The 23471-nt window shown below is 34.4% G+C and overlaps 2 protein-coding genes and 1 pseudogene across 2 annotated transcripts; 1 reads left to right on the forward strand and 2 right to left on the reverse strand.

Annotated features, from left to right (window-relative positions):
* Window positions 1–2495: 2495 nt before the first annotated feature.
* On the forward strand, window positions 2496–4513 carry LOC111017900 (soyasapogenol B glucuronide galactosyltransferase pseudogene; annotated as a pseudogene).
* A 1615-nt stretch (window positions 4514–6128) lies between these two features.
* LOC148212775 (uncharacterized) lies at window positions 6129–7290 on the reverse strand. Its single transcript, XM_088120469.1, has 5 exons — window positions 7081–7290; window positions 6887–6991; window positions 6745–6817; window positions 6563–6658; window positions 6129–6487 (listed from the first exon to the last, which is right to left on the reverse strand). The coding sequence occupies exons 1-5, from the start codon at window positions 7275–7277 to the stop codon at window positions 6404–6406; spliced, it is 555 nt and encodes a 184-aa protein (XP_087976595.1). The 5' UTR covers window positions 7278–7290; the 3' UTR covers window positions 6129–6403.
* Window positions 7291–11098: 3808 nt separating this feature from the next.
* LOC111017958 (soyasapogenol B glucuronide galactosyltransferase-like) lies at window positions 11099–14210 on the reverse strand. The gene is made up of 3 exons (XM_022293860.2): window positions 13700–14210; window positions 12347–12865; window positions 11099–11765 (listed from the first exon to the last, which is right to left on the reverse strand). The coding sequence occupies exons 1-3, from the start codon at window positions 14151–14153 to the stop codon at window positions 11242–11244; spliced, it is 1497 nt and encodes a 498-aa protein (XP_022149552.1). The 5' UTR covers window positions 14154–14210; the 3' UTR covers window positions 11099–11241.
* Between the last annotated feature and the right edge of the window lie 9261 nt (window positions 14211–23471).

The following is a 23471-nucleotide window of genomic DNA, read 5'->3' on the forward strand; positions in this document are numbered from 1 at the left end:
ATTACGGCAAATACGTACCTCATATATTTCAATTTTATTTTAGAACTTTGTAATTTTTACAACATATATTTCAATGTTTACATATTTATATAGCAGATATATCATATATATCACAGAAATCTCCAAATCAAATGCTAAACTCGAAACACGTAAAGGAATGCTAAACTTAGAAAATTCATACCTTCCAAACCGAACCATAAACCCTAAAAGTCATACCTTTGTTAGGTTTACGTGATTCAATCATACCATATCTGTTTTGTTGATAACAAACTTTATTTCCTTATAGTTTTAGTGTTTCAAAGTGTCTATAGCGTAGAACTTAGAAAGATAAATTTAACGCCTTATGAATCACTCAAATTAGAATTCAAACGAATGAGTTATGATCGCCAAAACAATTAGTTGGGAAGAAAAAACACATATAGCATGTGATGTGGACATATTGACCAAACAAAAGTTGCACGTGGCAGTCGTGCAGCTAACAAGGGGAGATGTCATGGCGATCAACATTAGATTTTGCTGATGTGGCATTTGATATGGTAGCATGGAAAAATCATATTGTGACATGTGGCAATCTTAGTTCTACATGTGGTGACTTACACAATTCGATCAGACGAGTGAGAGGATGACATGTGACACGCATTCAAATAAATTCAGAATTAACCGTTTTTTGGATTTTCCCTCAATTCCCATAAGTTCTCTTAATTTTCACAAATTTCTCCTGATCTCCACAATAATTACTCTCATTCTCCACAATTTATCTCAATCGTCTCTATAACCCTTTCTCAATCTCCACGATATTCTTCAGCAAAAATTATTTTTCTCTTCTCCAATTTCTGCTTTCCAAATCACAAAATTTTCATTATCTCTTACAATACAAAAAGTTTGTCCATCTTTTTTTGTGAGAGATACAATTAGATTGTGGCTTTATTGTGAAATTTATTTCTTCTATATTGTTTATTTTTACATCATTTGAAATTTTGTATTAAGTTGTGAGTGTGTCTTAGGATTATGACAGTGGTTTGATCCTAAATCAACTGTGAAAGAGGTCGTAGTGGCTTGATCTTGAACCAGTGAAAAAAATTGATGTATGTTTGGATCATGAACTTGCAAAATGACCTCTCTGAACCCGTAAAAAGAGGGATCGATTCGTTTGGTTCTCACATGTAAGATAGTCATTGTAGTAAAATACCAAATAAGCAAATAACTATAAAATTTATGGTGTCATCTTTTCTCTTACTTTCTCTAATTTATGCATTTACATTGCAATTGATTTATACAATGGCTTGTTGTTCTTGAATTCTTTTCTAAAATTGAAAAGTTGGTAAGCAACCATATTTACCCCTTATAATGTTGTCATATCAATCCTACAACCTCCTCTCTGAAACCATTGCGTCGGTCAAAGAAGGCGAGTCGTGCTAAAAAGTGTGGAAAGTATTTGCATCTATCAAAGGAGGTGAGTCACACCAGAAAATATTTGTGTCGCTCAGAGGAGGTGACTCGTCCTGGAAAGGGTAGGAGGTAAGTCGCGTTCGAAAATCCTGTAAATTGTTCACGTCTCTTAGAGGGGGTGAGTCACGTTTGAAAGTTATTGAAATTGTAGGGAGAAAGAAAGATAGAAATGTATGAATCTAACTTTTCTATTTTAGATGGTGAAATAAAAGATTGAAAGAAAGATGGAGAGAGGAAAACGCATAAAGAAAGAGGGAGATCGAAAATGGTTATGGTAACTAATTTTAAATTCAATATAAAACGTTTTTTTCCTTCTTTGAAACTATATATATATATATTTATTTATTTATAATATGATTGGTAATCAAAGCGAATATAGTTCAGCAATAATTAATAATATTTCAATCAAGAGGTTGCGAGTTCGATCCCTAATATGTAATATTTGTCTATTTTTCTGTAGTTATCCATAATATTTTAGCTTTATTAGGGCTAAACCTTCCTTAGTTGAAACTTGCCTAGTCTAATAAAGTAAAAAAAGAATAATCAAAATTACGATACCAAAAAAACAAATAGAAAAATTTTAAGTTAATATAAACATAGCTGAGTGAAGATACACCTATAGTTACAATCTCGAAAAATTTATGATTCGATCCTCACTCTTGCAAGAAAAAAACATTCCTGCCAACAACATTGGGAAAAGAGATAATCGGAACCTAGTTCAACGTTGGAATCCTTCTACGTATAGTTATACTAAAACAAACATCCGACAGAGAGAAAGAGACAGCAAAATAGGACCATTACAGAAAAATCTCAAAAAACTCTTTTCTCAAACTCATTTTAGTAAAATTTTATATTCTCCTTATGATCCATCTGCCGTGCTCCGACAAAACTTTTTCATCATTTTCTAATCTCTAATCCCAATTTTTATATTCCAAATTAATAACAATAAGTTCTTCAACAATAATCATCAACTGTAATACCTAACAACCTTCTTCTTTTTTTCTTTGTTTTTTTTTTTCTCTTATTCCTCTCAACTTTTGGGCATCATGCTCTCCAAAAATGAACAACTCAACATAATTTTCCTTCCATTCGTGAGCCCCGGCCACATCATCCCCATGGTTGACGTGGCGAGGCTCTTCGCCAACCTCGACGCCACCGTCACCATCGTCACCACCGCCGCCAACGCCGCCCTCTTCCACCGCAAAATCCACCGCGACTCCCTCTCGGGCAACCGCATCAGCCTCCACACCGTTCCATGGCCCGACACCGGTCCCGAAAACCTCGGCTTCGCCACCACCCCATCGGAGTTGTCAAAGATATTCCAAGCCTTTTTCATGCTCCAACCCCACCTCCAACAGCTCCTCCACGAACTCCGGCCGGACTGTATCGTCGCCGACATGTTCTATCCGTGGACCACCGCAGCCGCCGCCGAGCTTGGGATCCCGCGGCTGGGCTTCCATGGCTCCAGCTTCTTCGCTTACTGCGTTGAACATTCTATAAAAGAGTACGAGCCTCATCTTCAAGTCCAATCCGATGATGAACAATTCCAAGTTCCGGGGTTGCCGGATTTTGTTGAAATGACAAAATCCCAGTTGCCAAATTGGATCATAAATCACGATGAATTGTCCCAATTATTTGATGGCATTAGGGAATCAGAGAAACGAAGTTATGGAATGTTGATGAACAGTTTTTATGAGATGGAAGACCCATATGAACAACATTTGAACAAGGTATATTAAACTTAATTAAAAGCATTTAACTTTAATTATTTATGCATATTTCAGAATTATAATCATTTTATTCATATTTAACACTCATCTTTCTTATTATTTTGTAGGCTTAAAAAGTTCGTGTCAACAAGTTGATTAACAATATTAATTTTAATTGATTGGAGAGGAAATAAGTTTATAATTTTGATGTGACCTTAAACTATCACTAAACCCAATAAATTATTGATAGAGTTAAGAGTATATTTTAGTCACTTTTATTCATATTCTTAATCAATTAATAATTTCTCTAGTGTTGAAATTTTAAGCTACAACTCTGGTTTGAACTTGAAGAAAAAAAAAAAACAGAAAAAACTCCTCTTGCCTAGAGGCTAACAAATATAATTAGCACACAAACATAAGCTCACTATCAATATTAATGAACGAGGGAATGATATTACAGAGTTTAGGACTTTATACGGTTACATGGTTCGATAACGGTAGACTATCATTAAATTCAAAAGTTTAAATATATTTAATCATTCATTCATATTCTTAATTAACAGGGGATCGGGATCCGAACATGGAGCATAGGGCCAGTTTCTCTAGCAGCAAACAAGGGAGCTCTAGATAAAACCCATAGGGGCGAAAACCCGAGCATAGAAACGAGCAAGTTACTCCAATGGCTCGACGAGAAAGAACCCAATTCAGTTCTCTACATCAGTTTTGGCAGCTTGGTCCGGATGAAACCTAACCAGATTTCCGAAATTGCACACGCTATCGAGTCTTCCAATCAGAATTTCATCTGGGTCATAAAAAAAAGCGACGGCGAAGAAGAAGAAGCCGCGATCGACGGAGGGCTTCCCAAAGGGTTTGAGGAGAACATGAAGAAAACAAAGAAGGGCTTGGTCATAAGAGGGTGGGCACCACAGCTCATGATTTTGGAGCATGAAGCTGTGGGAGGATTCATCACTCATTGTGGTTGGAACTCTATTTTGGAAGGTGTGAGCTCAGGCTTGCCTATGATCACATGGCCATTATTTGCAGAACAATTTTACAATGAGAAGCTGTTGATTGATGTGTTGAAGATTGGAGTGGGAATTATTGGATCCAAAAAGTGGTGGGATTTAGGAGAAGAGAGAGGAGAGGTTATTAAGAGGGAAGATATTGGAAACGCAGTGAGATTTTTGATGGGTGGCAGTGGTGAGGCTATGGAGATTAGGAAGAGAGCCAAAGAAATGGGAGAAGCAGCTAAGAGAGCTGTGAGTAGTGGTGGTTTGTCGGAGATGAACTTGGTTTCTTTGTTTAAAGAGCTCCAAGCAATGAAACTTAATCGGCAAAGCAATAGCGTCCGTTAACGGTTCGAAAATATAGCATTGTAATTGTGGAGTAAGAATTTGAACGTTCGAATTATAGGTAAGACTAATGCGTTTCAATCGTTTGAGTTATATTCATGCTGATTTTCAATTATTAAGTAGGTTTTTCAATTTCCTTGTTTCGGGTGAGGTTTTTATGGCTGATTTGATATGAAAATGGTATCCCCAATTTGGTGAAATCCTAAAAGGGAATTATTATTCTACTTTGTCTTGAGAATTTGTGTAAAGTAATTCGATCGCAGGTCTACATTAATACCTTTTACATATCATATCTAAACTCTAATATGGGTAGGTAACACACAACCAAATTAAGTACAAGCTAATTAGAGATAATTACACTACAACAAATCTGCTATTTCATGACGGACATTGCCCGACATTAAACATTAACCATGTCTGTCACTGACCGACATCTATACGTGTGTCCTTGTTTCCCTTTCATGTCAGACAGTTTTAAGGTCGGACATTGCCCGTCATGTATATTTTCTTTCCATCCGGACATGGCCGTCATGAAACGACTCTTTTAAGATCGGGCATTGCCTGTCATGTATAGCGTTTTCCATGACGGACGTGCTGTCATGAAAGAATAACCATGACGGGTGACGACCGACATCTTTATGACTGTCCTTGTTTTGTGACCGTCATTGTATGTGCGACATTGTTTGTCCGCCATTGTTTGTACGTCATCTTTTGTGTGACGTCATTGTTTGTACGTCACTGTATCTACATCGATATGTGCGTCATGGAATGACTATATTTCGTGAATAAATAAATTAAAAAAATAGTTGGTTGCCCATCTGGGCAACTATATATATTTCTTTCACACCTATGATAATATCTGAATATGCAACTAAAACTTTTAACACATTCATCCATTATAAAACAATATCTATTCTAAAACTTAACTAAAAAACTAACCTTAGACTCAAAACACAAATAATCAAAAGTACAAATTTCAACATAACCTCTCCACTTTTAGAATAACTCAAAACTAGCCAACAATATATCTCTCCCTTCCAACCTATTTCTATAAAAGCTTAACAAAAACACAAACAATCAATAGTAAGTACGAATTTCATCATGACCTCACCACTTTAGAATATAACTCAAAACTAACCAACCAATATATCTCCTTCCAACTTATTCTCACAAAATAAATCTCAATATTATTGAAACTCAAAAACTAATATGCAAGTAAAACTAATTTCAACATCATGATCTTCTAAAACACAACTCAAGAACTAACCTTAGACTCAAAACACAAATAATCAAAAAGTACAAATTTCAACATAACCTCTCCACTTTTAGAATAACTCAAAACTAGCCAACAATATATCTCTCAATTCCAACCTATTCTATAAAAGCTTAACAAAAACACAAACAATCAAGAGTAAGTACAAATTTCATCATGACCTCCCCACTTTAGAATATAACTCAAAACTAACCAACCAATATATCTCCTTCCAACTTAACTCAAAAACTAATATTAAACTCAAAACACAAATAATCAAAAGTACAAATTTCAACATAACCTCTCCACTCTTAGAATAACTCAAAACTAGCATGGTTATAAACAAAACAAATACTTCTATATAAACACCCTTCCACACAAGAACAAATGGGACCGCCCGTCCCTCCAACAAAACTACATTCAGCATAAGAATCCAGACTTCAGCATCATCCAGTCAAATACTTCTATAATAATCCAAAACTAATATGTTATGCAGTACATTTCAAACTTCAAACTTCAAACTTCAAACTTCTACATATTATAAACAAGACAAAGTATATCTAATCTACCAATTACTACACAGAAAGTAGTCTGAACCAAATACTTACATCAAATAAACACAACTAATGAATCCATAGGTACTACACAAATCGTCCAACAAAAGATGTCCATTCTATTCGAACTTCGTCGATTTCTTCTTGTTGATAGGCACTTTTTGTATTAAACTACCAAAAAAAAAGATAATACTAATATAATGACAAATCATATATAAACACATAAAGGTATATGATAATACGTACAAGTTCAGTAATAGGAGTATGAGGGTTCCGCACTATTTCTCGTATATACTTTTGCAAATAGTACCCACACTCGATAGAACCTGGTTGTCGAGGACACTACATATAGAAAATTTGAAAAATAACAAAATTATGAGTTATACAAAGGATTTACTGCGACATTGTTATGAGTTATGCAAATTTACCTTCACAGGTTTCCAAATTGTAGTACTGCAAGATTGTTGAGTAGAATGTTTGGCTTGCCACATTTTCAATGATCTAAATAATTTGAAACATTAGAATAACATAATTGTAAAAATTTCAACTATAAGAGTTCATGGCACTTACGTGTTTATGATTCCCTTATAATTTTCTTCAATCTTACTTCTTAGAGAATCCAATACATAAACACAATTCTCTCGGAGATGTATAACAAACAACTTCCAGTGAAAACTATTAATAACCAACATGATAATATTATCATTCATGCATGGATAAAGGAAACTATAAATAAGTAAAATGAAGTTAAATTGCTAGCTTACCCGCTATTATGTGGGATGAGTACTACTTGTTCTAAGTTACCCATGTCTAACCTGTTGGCTAGATGTCTGGAACAAGTTTCTTGAGACATTATTTGTGGTACAATGTTGTCTGGGTCAACCACCAAGAACTTCTTACATGTCTCCTCCTCACATTCATTCAAAAGATACATTTGATCTTTTTGAATGTCGTAATCCATTTTCAATGAACATCTCAACCCCTAAACTATACTCGGTTGACATTCTATTTTTTGTCATCCACGACTTATCCATAATTAAATTTATGAAAGTTTGATCTACAAAAAAAAAAAAAAAAACAACAACAACAACAATAGTTAAGTTTGTGTACTTCGTCGGGTTCTTGAGAAGTAAAATAGGAATGATTAAGAAATAAAGGGTTATTCTACTTGTCGGGTTTTTTTCCTATTATGTTGTGTTCTACTGTTTTGCTTTTTTTCACCGACAAAATTCTTCTTTCAAACATTTTCACAAGCTTGCGTATGGTGGTTTCACAAATGTACACAGAGGTGGATTTGAGGAAAATCTTGTAAGGGTGGATTTGAGAACAAATATGAGTGTTGAGAAACTGAGAGCAAAAGAAAAGGATAAGAGATGAAAAGAAATAAAAAAAAAGTATAAAATCTGATGAGACAAGATTCAAAGAAGAAATGAGAGCTTCAAAACAGCAGCCATGGAAGGCAAAACAAAGTCCTTGTTTCTCAAAATTCCGCAAGAATCTATTTTTTTTTCTTCTTCTTCTACTTTTCAAGAATCGAGCAGCAACAAAATTTGTAGAACTCAAAAGTCAAAGAGAAGAGAAATTGTTCTACATATATATATACTACACAAGCTCAGATGTGGAACAAATTTCAATTACCCACTACACAAACTCAAACTTAAACAGAAACTCAAACTCATTCATGCAATATAGATGAAAAAGAGCCAAATCGATGAATAACCCAAACTCAAACCACAAGAAAATTACTTATCAAACTAGAAGAAGATGAAAACGAACGAATATGAGGGAGATAAAAGGAACCTTCGACATTTGTCGCCGCCGCCGATTGTCGCTCACTGCCGCGGGAAATTGCTCCTCACCGTTGGGTCTCGCTCGCGCCTCCCGTACGTGGTCGTTTGCTCCCCTTCCCCCGGCAATGGAGCAAGGTTTGCGCCCGTTTCACGAGAAGGTAGAGAGGGTTCTCCCTTCCAACCTATTCTATAAAAACTTAACAAAAAACACAAATAATCAAGAGTAAGTACAAATTTCATCATGACCCTCTCCACTTTAGAATATAACTCAAAACTAATCAATCAATATACCTCCTTCAACCTATTCACAGAAAGTAATTCTCAATATTATTGAAACTCAAAAACTAATATGCATGTAAAACTAATGTCAACATCATGATCTTCTAAAACTTAACTTAAGAACTAACCTTAAACTCACAACACAATTATTTAAAAGTATATCAAACAAGTACAAATTCCAACATGACCTCTCTACTTTAGAATAACTCAACACTAACTTGGAAAGCAATAATATACTATATTCAGCAACAATCAAACACTTCTATATTAACATCATTCCACACCGGAGCAAATGAGACCGCCCGTCCCTCCAATAAAACTACATTCAGCATAAGAATTCAGACTTCTATATATTATAAACAAAACAATCCAACATATTCAACATCAGTCAAATACTTCTATAATAATCCAAAACTAATATGTTATGCAATACCATATATACAAAATTCAAACTTCTACCTATTAAAAACAAGACAAAAGCATTTCTAATCTACCAAGTACTAGACAGAAAGTAGTCTGAACCAAATACTTACATCAAATAAACAAAACTAATGAATCCATAGGTACTACACAAATCGCCCAACAAAAGATGCCCATTTATTCGAACTTCGTCGATTTCTTCTTGTTGATAGGCACTTTTTGTATTAAACTACAAAAAAAAAAAAAATACTAATACAAGGACAAATCATATATAAACACATATAGGTATATGATAATACGTACAAGTTCAGTTATAGGAGTATCAGGGTTCCGCACTATTTTTCGTATATACTTTTGCAGATAGTTTCCACACTCGATAGAATCTGATTGTCGAGGACACTACATATAGAAAATTTGAAAAATAACATAATTATGAGTTATACAAAGGATTTACTGCGACATTGATATGAGTTATGCAAATTTACCTTCACAGGTTTCCAAATTGTACTACTGTGAGATTGTTGAGTAGAATGTTTTGCTTGCCACATTTTCAATGATCTAAATAATTTTAAACATTAGAATAACATAATTATAAAAATTTCAATTATAAGAGCTCAAGGCACTTACGTGTTTATGATTCTCCTTTACAACTTCAATATGCAAAAATCATTTTCGCATTCAAACATCATAATTATTTTCTTAAAAAATTTATGCTCTTTCCATATAAAAAAAACACAGAGTTGGATCTTCTTCTAAGAAATCCTTGAGAAATCAATTATTATTATTTATTTATCACGAGAGTATATAGAATTATCTCAAATTATGCACATAACAATTAATTAAAGGAAATTCAATACATTTGACCATTAATTAAGACTCTTCCACACGCAGAGGTCAGGACAAAGTGTTTATTCATTAATTTTGGGCATTGAATTGTACTGTATTGAATTGAATTGTTAGACCACATGACCAGTCTATGTTAGGGCTCTCAACCTGTTCTATATAAGAGAAACATTCCACAGTTATAGATGATTCAATTCATTCTTTGCATAAATCACCTAAGAATTCAGATTGCTTCTTCCAAGAAAAAAAATTAACCAAAATAGTTACACAAACACACTGAGATCAGAAAAATAGACAGCTGATCAGAAAGTTGGAAACAAAAGGCAAGTATATCGGGGTGCCAGAGCATTTTAACTAAGACTTGCAATAAAATCAAAACTCAAAAGCATATTGCTATATTACATGTTTCCCACATGAGAGCCCGTAAATGTCAGTTTCCCAGTAATATTTTTCGGCAGAAAACAAGAGTTTCACGACTTTCTAATATCTGGGCTACACAAACCCCTCCCACCACATTGAAAGACCAAACTTGAGATTTTGTCTTTTATATTTTGGGGGAAAATGAAACCAGATTGAAAAATTAGGGTAGTTTAGTCATGATTGGACTACCTGTTCAAATCCAAATTTTGAGGCTCTGCATTTATTTTTTTACTTCTTCTTCTACTTTTCAAGAACCGAGGAGCAACAAAATCTGTAGAACTCAAAAGGTAAAGAGAAGAGAAACTGTTCTACATATATATATACTACACAAACTCAGATGTGGAGCAAATTTCATTTACCCACCACACAAACTCAAACTTAAAGTAGAAACTCAAACTCATTCGTGATGAAAAAGAGCCAAATCGATAAATAATCCAAACTCAAACCATAAGAAAATTACCGATCAAATTAGAAGAGGATGAAAACGAGCGAATATAAGGGAAGATGAAAAAAACTTTCGATATTGTCGCCGCTGTCGTATATTCGCTCCCTGCCACTGAATCGAAGGTCACCGCTGCAGATTGTTGCTCTTTGCCGTCGAAAATTGCTCCTCACCATTGAATCTCGCTCGCGCCTCCCGTAAGTAGTCGTTTGCTCCCCTTCCCACAGCAATGGAACAAGGTTTGCTCCGGTTTCACGAGAGGGTAGAGAGGGTTCGCACGAAAAAGGGAGTTGGGGAGGCAAAAATTTTTGGGTGTAAAAATTTTGGGTGAAAATTTTAATTTAGGGTTAAAATTGGGCACTTTTCATGGCGGACCAGACCCACCATTAAAATTAAAATTACAATGTCGGGCTAGGCCCGACATGGATACTTAAAAAAATTTGAAATTAAAATTGGGCGTGTTTTTTAGTGTGTCGTTGCCTCCGTGTTTTTCTTGTGTGACATCATTTCCTCCGCATTTTTTTTGTCCGACATTAAAACTAAGATTTGTTATAGTGTTAAGAAACAAATCCATAAAAATATGGATGATTTCTAATCGAACTCACAACCTCTTGATCGGAGATATATGTCAATTACCGCTGAGTATAGTTTTGACATCAAATTAAAACATTTGAAATCATAAAGACCAAATTGAAAATCACCAAGACTCTAATTGACTCAATTTAATAATCTTATCGCTGTGAGGATTCTTTCTTCAGCTTTACAGATTTGAGCTCATCCATCAACGCCACCAAGCTATTGTAAGATGACCCGTTGGGGCTCACCGCCGTCTTCGCCGCCCGACCGAGTTCCCTAGCTCGTTCTCTCATTCCCTCCACTTCATCGCCGCCGCCAAGCACCAAAGTTATGGCCTTCGTTATCTGTTCTCTCTTCACAATCTCCAGTGCTGCCGGATTGTTCATGTCCCACCACCTTCTCGAGCCCACCGGCACGGCGGTCCTCATAACCTGAGTCATTAGCTTCTCGATGTAAAACTGCTCTGCTGTCAACGGCCACGAGATCACCGGCTGGCCGGCACAGATACTTTCGAGAGTTGAGTTCCAACCGCATTGAGTCATGAAACCTCCGACTGCAGGATGATTCAGAATCTTAATTTGCGGTGCCCATTTCCTCATGATCAAACCTTTCTTCTCTTTCTTCATTCTCTCCTCAAAACCCTCCGGCAAATACCTCTTGCCATTGTCTTCTTCCCCACCTTGTCAAGAATATGAATAATTCAAGTATTAAAAGATTATGAATCAACATAAAATTATCAAGGATAATGGTATTCCTCCTACCCTAAATGTATGGCATGATATTGTCTGTTTTTATCATAACATTTACGATTTTACTTTTGGTTTTATCCAAATACATGTCTCATACGACATAACTGTCTTCTAATCACTCCCTTCCCTAGCAAGTATAGGATTATCTGGTACCTTTTTTCCTTATCTTTAAATTTTACTTATAAATCCTAAGTACACAACATTTTTATATATAATATGTAGTAAAAAAATTGATTTGTTCTTCGGCAGAATTTAAGTGATCATTAAAATTCACTAAGTGTTTGAATCAATACTCTTGTTTGTCAATAAAACAAAACACTGATGGTAAACTCTCCCAAACAAATCAAATTTTTGCTACATATTATATATGTTTACTTGAAAAGGTTTTAGAAGTAAAATCTAAAAGGAAAAAAGTACACGGACTCATTTGTTTACCCTCTTTACCAATGCAAAAAGAAATTGTCATGACCTATCAACTTAAACTTTTAAATTTAGTAGCACGTTTACGCACCTTCTTCGCCTCTCTTGCGAACGACCCAGATAAATCGGCAGTCGGAATCTTGAAGAGCATGAGCAATTTCCAGCAACTGTTCATCAGGGAACACTGTCATGCTCCCAAATCCAACATACAAAACTGAGTTGGGCTGTTGCAAATCCAGCCAATCCATCACCTCAGAGAACAACCCTCCATCATCTTCATCAACATTATCCTCTTTAACCCACGAAGAAACTGGCCCTATCGGCCATGTTCTCATGCCACAGTTCGTTTCAAAATAATCTTTGTAATCAGCTTCAAGCTCAAGGAAGCTGTTCATCAAGATCCCGAAGCTGCGGCGCTGCGCCACCAGAATCCTCTCCATGATCTCCGCCACCATTTTGTTCGTCGTTTTAACCCAATTTGGTATCTGCAATTTTGTGAGCTCTATCTTATTTGGCAATCCCGGGAGCTCAAATGGCTCGGTGTCGGATTCGACCTTGTCCTCGGGAGCGTGGGAGCTGATGCAGTGAGCGATCGATAGCGCTATATATCCTGCCAACCACCAATAAAAATATTAGTTTATGTGTTTAAGACGATGTTGGATTCAACATTATTAATAGGTCATTAAACTTTTAATTTTATGTCTAACAAAATTTCTATGTCGTTACTTTACTGGTTTAATGATTACGCTATTTAAAGCCACAAAAGAAGATTGTTCTCTTACTCACACTAAATTGGACAAACAACAACTTTTATTTTGAAAATGATTTTGATTACAAATGACAAATCCTACACATAATTATACTAATAGGAAAATACACCAAATGACATTAATAGTAAATATTAATACATGTGACCTTTTACTAATACATGAACCTTCATCAATCTATTCAGGTACGTAATTAATTGTTAATTCATGTATTTATAAAATGTCTAGATTAATTTTAAAAATTACCTATTAAACATGACTGTACAAGTTTAAAGTAGAAAATAAAAAATTTTAAACTACAAGAATTTAATATTTGAATTTTTAAATTAATTTCTCAAAATTCTAAGGTTAAAGTGCAATTTTGTAAGATTCTAAGGATGAAAATGACTTATTTCTCGAAATTCAACGAGTTGAAAAGAATAATCGCTATTTTAAACGGTTTCATAAACTTATTACTCAGTATCTATATTTTAGACAAGTTTTAACTCTTGTTTTTATTCATAAAAACATTAATTTATATTATTTATTTTAGTCATCAAACTTCAAACCAAATAGTGGACTTTATCTTGCATGTAATCATAGAGATCACATACTCTATCAATTAGTTGAAATGACTATTAAATGAATTATAGTTATTACTTATCGTAAAGTTGATAAATTAAGATAGACATTTTAACCTGCGCATTGGAAGACTAATCTCGGGATCTCGAGACGGGTTGCAACATCGACGGTCCAGCCGAGAATGGTGTCGCTAACGATGCAATCTACGCCGGATTCAAGAAGGAAGTTTTCGATCTGGTTCTCGAGCAAACCCAGAGCTCTATAGAGCTTAGCAGTCATCTCCCTCGATGTGGTCTCGCTGAAGCTCTCGAGGCCGAGAGGGAGGCCGACTTCATCAGACGGCAGCTGGAGAGCGTGGAGCTTGATTTTATAGCCGGAGCTAGAATCGCCATCGACGTCTCGGCGGAAGCGGGCTGCATTGCCGGTGGTGGTAATGAAGGTGACATCAGCTCCGTGTCTGGCGAATATTCTGGCTATGTCCATAAGAGGGATCATGTGGCCTGGAGCTAAGACCGGAATGAAAGCTACTCTGAGTTGGTCTATGGAGTTGGCCATGGCTGATGGCTGCATGGAGATCGGACAACCAAATGAAATCAGGCTCTGGAAAATATAGGGCGGAACTTGGAAGAGACGACAGCATGCAAAAATGACCTTTAAGAAGACAAAACACAATAACAAACAAACAAACCAAGCAGTGGTGTCCTGCAAGGCGTCCCCTCCGATGCAAAATTCATGAATGGTTGCTTCAAAGGTCGCTCTCTCTGTCCTTGTCCTCTTCGGGAAATTGGGATTTCTAATCCCATTATATAACTCATCTGGATTTTTGACTCCTTTTTAAAAAAAACTAATTCTAATTTGTGACTCCTTCCCACTTTTTGTCTTTGTAAAATTACTAAAATATCCTTTGTTTATTTTAAGTAAATTTATCCACCAATCTCTTCTCCCAACCCTTAGCATTTTTTTTATTTTGAATCTAATATAGATTAATTTATTACTTAACAAACAAATCTACACAAAAAAAATCTGAAAATTAAATTCTAGGGTGAAAAAAAGATTTGCATGATCCAAATAAATGCATAAGATTTGTTCGGAATTAATTACAAAAAAAAATTAAGGTTTCATAAATATCGTGCCAAAATTGCATTAAATGTCCGAGATTTAATTGACAATAAGGGCTAAAAGAAACTTGAATTAGGAGGGAGAAAACGCAAAAAAAAAAAAAAAAGGAATTTAGGATCTCGGACCGGGATGGGAGGATCCCGGTCCGGGTTAGAAGGATCCCGGTCCGGGATTGCAGAATCCTAGACCGAATAGTAACCTGGTCCGGGATGGTTCAATCCCGGACCGGGATCCTTCTAACCCGGACCGGGATCCTCCCATCTCGGTCCGGGATCCCAATTTCCAGATTTTTTTTTTTGCATTTTCTCTCTTTTTCTCTCCTCTTGGCCCTATTGTTATCAATTAAATCTTGAGCATTTAATGCAATATTGTCCCAAATTTTTTGTAATCTTGACTTTTTTGTAATTAAATTCGCCCAAATTATGTAATTATGTACGTTTTTTTATTTTTTCCATATTAAACTTTTAATTTACTATTTGAGTTAGATATTTTTTTTTTAAAAGTTAGATTTTTTAGGGTTGGAATTAATTATTGTAAGAAATTTCTGGAGGGAATAAAGATTTGTAAAGGGAGATGTTGATTTTGAAACATGAGGGTACTACGATAATTTTACATTTAAAAATTATGAAATTATTAATAAATAAGGAAGAGTGGAGTTCTAGATTATGTTTTTTCAAAATGGAGTCATAAATCCAAAGTGAATTATGGGAGAGGTCAAAATTTCAAATTTCCCGTCCTCTTCCCTCATTGGACCAGGTCGGGCTAGAAGTTGCTCGACAGTCGAAATACTGTTCGAGCTACGGAAAAATTTTCAGTACTATAAAAATACTAAATCTTTTTTCTTCAAAATATGGTTTTGTTTTTATAAATAATCTTTTAATTTTGGTTGACTCTACGTCACTCTTAATGTCACTCTTAATACAATATTGAAGTGACAAATAGTAAACCGAAGGTGTGCAGGTGTATGCACATGATTTGACAATCCATTGTATAAATACATTTTATTAAAAAAAGAAAAATTAATTTTGTAAAACAATTTTATTAAAATATATTACATTTATATTTTCTTTTTAATCCCATCTTAACTTTTTGAAAATTTTGTTAATTTTTCTCTATAAAATTATTAATATTAAAGGCTTTTTTAATTAATTTTTACCCACTATTTTTTGTTACTAACTATAAAGTATAAAAATATTTCTAGAGAAAATTAAAAAGCTTAATTGTTAATATTACATATCATAAGCCAAATTAAGGATACCGTTAAATTTGGACACCCATTTTAATACATATTCAATAGTATCACATATTGTACAAGTGGTCAAACCAATTTTCAGGAGTTTTAAAAATATATGATTTTTAGAGGTACATCAATCGGTTTTCCGGCCCAAATCGACGTCGACCGACACACTGTCGGTTTTAAGAAACAGAAACCGACCGACCGAAATATGTATTTTTTCACCGACATATGAAACAGCTGGTTCAAGTCGGTTGATTTTCGACAAACCGACATTTTTTTTTAAGGGAAATGATGTAGAAGAGGCGGAAGAAGACGAAAATTTAAAGAAGCCGCGCACGAACACAAATTCGAAGGCACAAAATGAAATGAAGAACATAAACAATGAAATAACCATGAAGAACACAAGCACGAAGGATCGTAGCTATATGAAAAACCAAGAGAATTGCAAAAAGAGAGAAAATGTGAGGGGAAGAGGATGAAATTTGATGGGGAAATGTGAGAAGCACCTCGGGAAAGGGGAGAGGTGAGAGAAGAGGATTAGAAAATAATTATATATATAAAAAAAGAATTTTGGGTAGAAAATCACAGCCCCTCTGGTTTTTTCAAAACCACCTCAGTTAACCAAGAGGTTGGATGGTTAGTACTTAGTAGTCTTACAGTTTTTTTTTAATTATCAAAATTCGGTCGGTTTTCCTTATTTTAGTTTCTTTGACCGATCAGGTTTGCAAAATGCAAAATCAACACCGATTGAACCATAATGTAAACCGACCGACTGACCGACATTGGTTCAGTCAGTTTTTATCGGTCGGATCGGTTTTTTAGTGATAAATGTACACCCCTAACGATTTTCCAAATGTAACCTTTATTATATTATTTGTCTCTTCTCTTATTTGTAATCACTTAACACATTTTAAGAGATTTAACACCAATTTTTTCTTCCAACATTTAAGGGATTTATTAGATTTGTTCCAACTTGCAACCTCATGATTGGAGGTATATGCCAATTACTGCTGAGCTATGCTCGGCAAATTTAGCTCTTTTATGGATTATCTAATATAATAGTTTTTTTTTTTATAAAATATCTATTAAGCTCTCCACTCAAATCTACTATTCTTCCAAGCTTTCCCCTCTACAACTATCATTTGATTATATTGACAATATTGCTCGAGGTAGTCTATCTCTTGTTCTTTGACTAACAAAAAGAAAGCTTCACGCCTATCGTTGCTCAGGAATAGTGTAAACAAGTCTTTTATTATTAGCCTATCTGAAGATAGAGATGTGACATGGGTTTTAACGGTTCTGTCGAATGAGTTGGGGAGCGATTGTTGCATCATTATCGATACTGGTTATATAGATGCCAATATTGGCCGCAGGGATGGGAGTGCAGTACAGACTTTTGTAGATACCAACATTGACCCTAGAAATGGAAGTGCGATACAAGTACAGTCTACTGTGGATACTCATATTGATACCATAGATGAAAGTACGACATCAGTGTGACACAAGTGCATTCAACTATGGATACTTATATTGATACCATTGACCCCATAAATGAAAGTGGAACATCAGTGTAGACCACACCTCACACAAGGAGCTCGAAGTAATGGATCCGATTCACATTCATATGGCTTTCCATCAAACTTTGTACTGAAAAAAGATTGTGATTTTCTAAGCAGGGTAGAATTGAAGAAAGCAGTGTACTCCGTAGACTTCAAAGGTAGTTTTTAGTTCAAAAATAGTAAAATCCAACAATTAACAGTTGGTATTAAAGTACCTCGACGACTCATGCAATTGGTACCTCCGCTTGTCTTGTTACCAAAATGGTAAAACATGGGTTATTAGAAAATTTGTAGAGGAACATAGTTGTTCTATTGATATGGTAAAGAATGATTATAGGCAGGCAACGTCAATGATGGATGGTGACTGTCCAAAGTCAATCATGGACATGAAATGTAGTTGTAGTCATTGCGACATTACTAACTACATTCGGTGGAATTAATATTAGTTATTTACAAACCCTGGAGAGGAAGAGAGAATGCCTTAGAATCAATTATGGGGTCACCCGAAGAGTCGTATGTGCTCATTCGTCATTCGCAGCAAAGTTGATTGAGAAAAATCTAGGTATCGCATATATATTTATTGATACTTTGGTTTTGTTGTATATGTGTAAATTTACCAAACATTATACTACCGTATGTTTATTTATTGATACTTTAATTTTGTTGTATATGTGTATATTTATCAAACATTATCATGCAGGGACGTATAAAGCCCATAAGGTGGACGCCACAATTAGATTTAAATACTCCTTTATGAGTTTGGATGGAAATACTGCTGATCTGTTATATCTGACGGCATATATCTAAAAAACAAGTTCGAGGGAAATAGAAAAAATCCTTCAAATCACAAGGTTGGATACCCAATAATCATATTTACCCCTCTCACCTAGGAACTTTACAGTTTAGATTTTAGATTATTTAAATTTAAAAGTTAAAACTATTAAATTTCAAAATATACCTTAGCAAAATTTTAACAATTCTTTATTTATCTAGTTTCAAAAATTGATTTTAAAATATAGAGAATCAATTTTACAATTAGATTTTAGTTGTTAAATTTTATTTTTCATTATTTGATTTGTTAAACTTGATTCTCTACAATTTTGCTTGATGGCAAGTCTAGGGAAAAAATCTCGGCTCAAGAGGCATTCGCCAAGGAGATCCCCTTTCTCCTCTTTTTGTGCTAGCTACGGATTATATTTGTCGTATATTGGAGGAAGCATATAAAAAAGGTATCATTAAAGGGTTTCATTTAACCCAAAGAATTTTCATATATTACACGTTCTTTTTGGTGATGATATATTTCTCTTCTCTTACGCCAATGAGACAAAGCTCCGAAACTTATTCCTTTTGCTGAAGTCTTTTGAACTTGCTTCAAGCTCAAATATCAACATCCTTGAATCGTCTTTCTCTTGGGTCATTCCTATTGAAGACATGCCCTTGGGAGGTAATTCAAAAAACACCTCCTTTTGGGATCCTATCATTGAGAGAATGCATGAAAAGCTTGAAAGCCGGAAATTTTCATATATTTCAAAAGGTGGCAAAATGAGTCTCCTTCAATCGGTCCTCAACAACTTACATACATACTACTTCATCAGTTTTCAAGCTTCCTGTCAAAATCGCAAAAGCTCTTGAAAAACTAATGCGAAACTTTCTTTGGAAAGGGACAGGTGATATCAGAGGGCCCCACCTCTTTAGATGGGACTATGTACTGCACCAAAATCTCTAGAAGGTCTTGGAATAGCTAAGGTGGTCAAGACAAATCAGACCACTTTTATTAAATGGCTAGGGAGATTCTTTAAAGAAAGGATAGCCCTCGATAGTAGCAAAAATACATAATATCCCTTCCAGAGATTGTTCCCACAATTTATAAATATGGGAGATCTTGAGCTCCGTGGTTTGACATAACCAAGTGTTGATTCAAAAGTTTGCCTAAGGCACGGAGAATGACCTGGGAGGTCGGGATGCAATACACAGGTAGGCCATTCTGACGCCCAAGTCAGTTAGGACTCCGAGTTTAACAGATCAACTCCAAACAGATTTCATACCTGGGCTTGCTCAATAGTGGTGTATTTATAGTGGTCAATGGGGCAGATAGTTGTCCCATCCGGATATTTCCCTGCACGCGTGTTGGGCTCCTTCGGACGACCTTGGATCCATGCATTGGATCGGTTCTTACAGTGCCTTCAGCAAATGAGCCCTAGCGGCTGACTTATTTTCTAAGCACCTAGGACATACGGGAACTAATAATTTAACCTCTGAAACATCAATATAAAAATAATAGAAATACTAATAAATAGGATTTATATCTGATAAAAACGTTCAAAAATACTTATTTATCAATTGAAATAAATTTCAGAAAACAAATATATTCTTCGTCTTTGGACCAAACCCTAGATTTGAACAGTAGAGGAAATATAGTATCCAATCAACTATCATTAGTATATACTTAAAAAGGAGATGATACCATAAACATTTTAAACCTATTTCTCAAGATCTAAGGCTAAAGTGTAATTTTTGAAAATTTAATAAAACCAAAATGACTTATTTCTATTAACTCATGAGACAATACTAATCTTTATTTTGCTTTTAATAAATAAATAACACATTAGCGACGCGCTGCGATTATCGCTGATAAGATTGATTAGCGATGCAGCAGCGCTTTTGTCGCAACAACTATAAACAACGCATTTTTAGCGATAATTGAAGCGGCGCGCGCCCTCGTAGCTGATTTCTTTAGCGACACAAATTGATTTTTAGTGACAGATTTCTTGCGTTCCTAAAAAGCTATTTTCTTGTATATTAAAATGCGACTATATATATTGACATCACATAAGTTACGATAGTCGTCGTTTTTTCTAAATATCATATACTAAACTCGACATTTTGAATCATGCCTGCGCATTGGAAGTCCAATCTCGGGATCCCGAGACGGGCAGCAGCGTCGACTGTCCAGCCGAGAATGGTGTCGCTGACGATGCAATCTACTCCGGATTCAAGGAGGAAGGCTTCAATCTTGTTCTCCAGCAAACCCAGAGCTCTGCTGAGCTTTCCGGCCATCTCCATCGACGTCGTCTCACTGAAGCTCTCGATGCCAGGAGGGAGGCCGACTTCATCGGACGGCAGCTGGAGAGCGTGGAGCTTGATTTTGTAGCCGGCGCTGGAATCGCCATCGACGTCTCGCCGGAAGCGGGGAGCGTTACCGGTGGTGGTGATGAAGGTGACGTCTGCGCCGTGTCGGGCGAATATTCTGGCAATGTCCATGAGAGGGATCATGTGGCCTGGAGCCAAGGCTGGAATTAAAGCTACTCTGAGCTGATCGCCGGAATCCATGGCGGCCTCCCGGAGACTTCCCCTATTAGAAATGGAGAAATCGGATGCCATATTCTTTAGTTGAGGTTCTCCTTGGCGCTGCCCTACTTAAAAAGAGGGGCAAATTTCAATGTTACGCCACTTTGTCTAAATTACAATTAAAAAATAATACATCTAAACGTTGTCATTTGTTTCAGAAATACTCCTCCTCGTTTCAAAAGTTTTGACATTACCCTCAAATATCTTTTGACAAAATATCCATTAATATTTTAAATTGAAATTGACATGGAAGAATTTGAAACAATTTGACAATTAAGGTCTAATTTTACTGTGAAAGTCTTCTTCCTTCCATTTTAAAAGAGTTTTGCTTATTCCTTGTCTACCAAATTTTGTCATAATCTCCTTTTTAAAAAACGACAGCTTCTTTCATATTTTCTCATTTTAAAACTAATTCAGGCAAACCTTCCATGTTAATTGCCAATTCCTTCAAGATTCTGCCACGTGAACTAATTTTCATTTAAAGTATTCGAAAAATGTCAAATAGTATTTTTGAAACATTTATTAAATGTCAAAGGTGGCATTGAAACTTTTGAAAGGATAAGGATATTTTTGTTAAATAGATGATAAAGGTTAGAAGTAATTTTATAATTTAACTTTAAACTTTTTAAGATTGTGTGTAATAAATTTTTAAAAATAGTGTAATAAGTTTCTAAAATTTAAAATAAAGAAGAATATTGTCTTTATTGTTTTTATTGTATTAATTTTTTAGTACAAAAAATTAGGAAGATGAAGTTTGAACCTCTGACCTTAAATGAATAAATGCATATTAATTATTACTTAACTATACTTATGAAAATATTGCACTACCTAACTTACCCGCTACTTAAATACATAATTAAAATGGAAGATGATAACAAATATAAATTTTGTGCATGACCTATTAATTCAGACGGTCTAATATGTTATTAAATTTTAAAAGAATGTCTAATAAGTCAAAGATTTATAAGACACAAAATTGACAATTCAAGAACTTATATTTGATATTTTTTAATCTAGAAGACACAAAATTGACTTTTCACAGATCTTCTAAACACTTTTTAAAGTTTAAAAATCTATAATCTACGAAATAGAAAGTTTAGGTAAACTAGATATTAAACACTTTTTACCCCTCAGTATCAAAATAAACTCTAAAAATTTAGGGTCTCTTTGTTTCACCGTACGAATTCTATTTCTTGTTTTCAAATTTAATGGATTAACACCGAATTAAATGGATTTTATGCGTTCGGTAGATTTTTTTTTACCACTGTTTTGATTATGTGATCCAAATTAAATAGTATAAATTCTAAAAACAACATTTTTATATATGGAGTGTTTTCAGATTTTGAATTTGAAACTTCAAAATGCATAATTATATAAGAAAAAAATAAAAATTTTGATAAATATATTATTTCCTATGGTATGAGCTCATTTCATTTTATTTTATTTTTGTTATAAATTGTATAATATTGTAAATCATAATTATACAAAATTTATAAAAAAATGTTAACAGATTAATTAATATTATTTTAGATTGAACTAAACATTTAGTTTGACCGCTACCATCAGTTTATAAACACGTATTTAAAAATACTAGAAACAAAATACAATTTCGATTTTCATTTAATTTATTATTTTCGGATCACCAACTAAACGCACCCAACTTCTTGTACCCCTCACCCAAAAGGTCTCATACCAATGGAGATAATTGTCCTCTCTTATATACCCATGATCATTCCCTTCCGTAGTCAATGTGGGACTTTGTTTGCAATCACCTTACAAACCCAAAACTACACAAGCTGACTCAAACACTCGTAGATATAAAAAATAATAATAATATTAAAAAATCTGATGGGGAAGTTACTGTCATATGAATGTATTATTTTAAATTTTTTAATCCCTAAGAATCTTCCAACTCGAATAAATTCTGAAGGAAGAAAGGTTAATGCAAATTATAAGCGTGAAGAATATAGGTTTGCTTTTTATAGTTTGAGTTTAGATTTTCTTTGTTAATTTTAGTAGACAATTTTTTTTTCTTTTAAGTTTAACCTACAATCATTTCACCCTACGTTTATTAAAGTCAAATAAGTTTACCTTTTTTGTTTATTTATTGAGAAATTGGAACAATGAGAAATCAGAGTAATCAATGAAAAGTCAAAGCGAGTATAGCTCAACGATAATTGATCCGTCCCTCCCATATGTTGCACTAAAAAAAAGTAATCAATAAGAATAATGATATTAATCAATAATAACTCAGTGAAATGAAATATGAATCAACTAAATTGAAAATTTGTAATATTTAATCGCATCAACTAAAAAAATAATTTTAGTTGATTTTATAATAAATTCACATCAACTAACAAAATTATTTTTATTAAAGGAAAAATATTATTAAAAAATATAGGTTAATTTTATTGGTATATGTTATTAATAATAATGCTCTATTTCAATGAATAAAATAATAGAAATAAAAAATGACCATTAACATTAATAACTAGCTAACCTGAACATAACTCAATTGGTTAAGGCATATATTTCCGACCAAAAGACTTTGGGTTCGAATCTCCACCTCCACATGTTATTTAACTCAAAGTTTAAATGGACTATTTTGAATGATGCGTAGTAGCA

Source organism: Momordica charantia (genome assembly GCF_013281855.1).
Source record: "Momordica charantia cultivar OHB3-1 chromosome 2 unlocalized genomic scaffold, Mcharantia_2.0 BLBB01000002.1, whole genome shotgun sequence".
NCBI classification, from domain to species: Eukaryota; Viridiplantae; Streptophyta; class Magnoliopsida; order Cucurbitales; family Cucurbitaceae; genus Momordica; species Momordica charantia.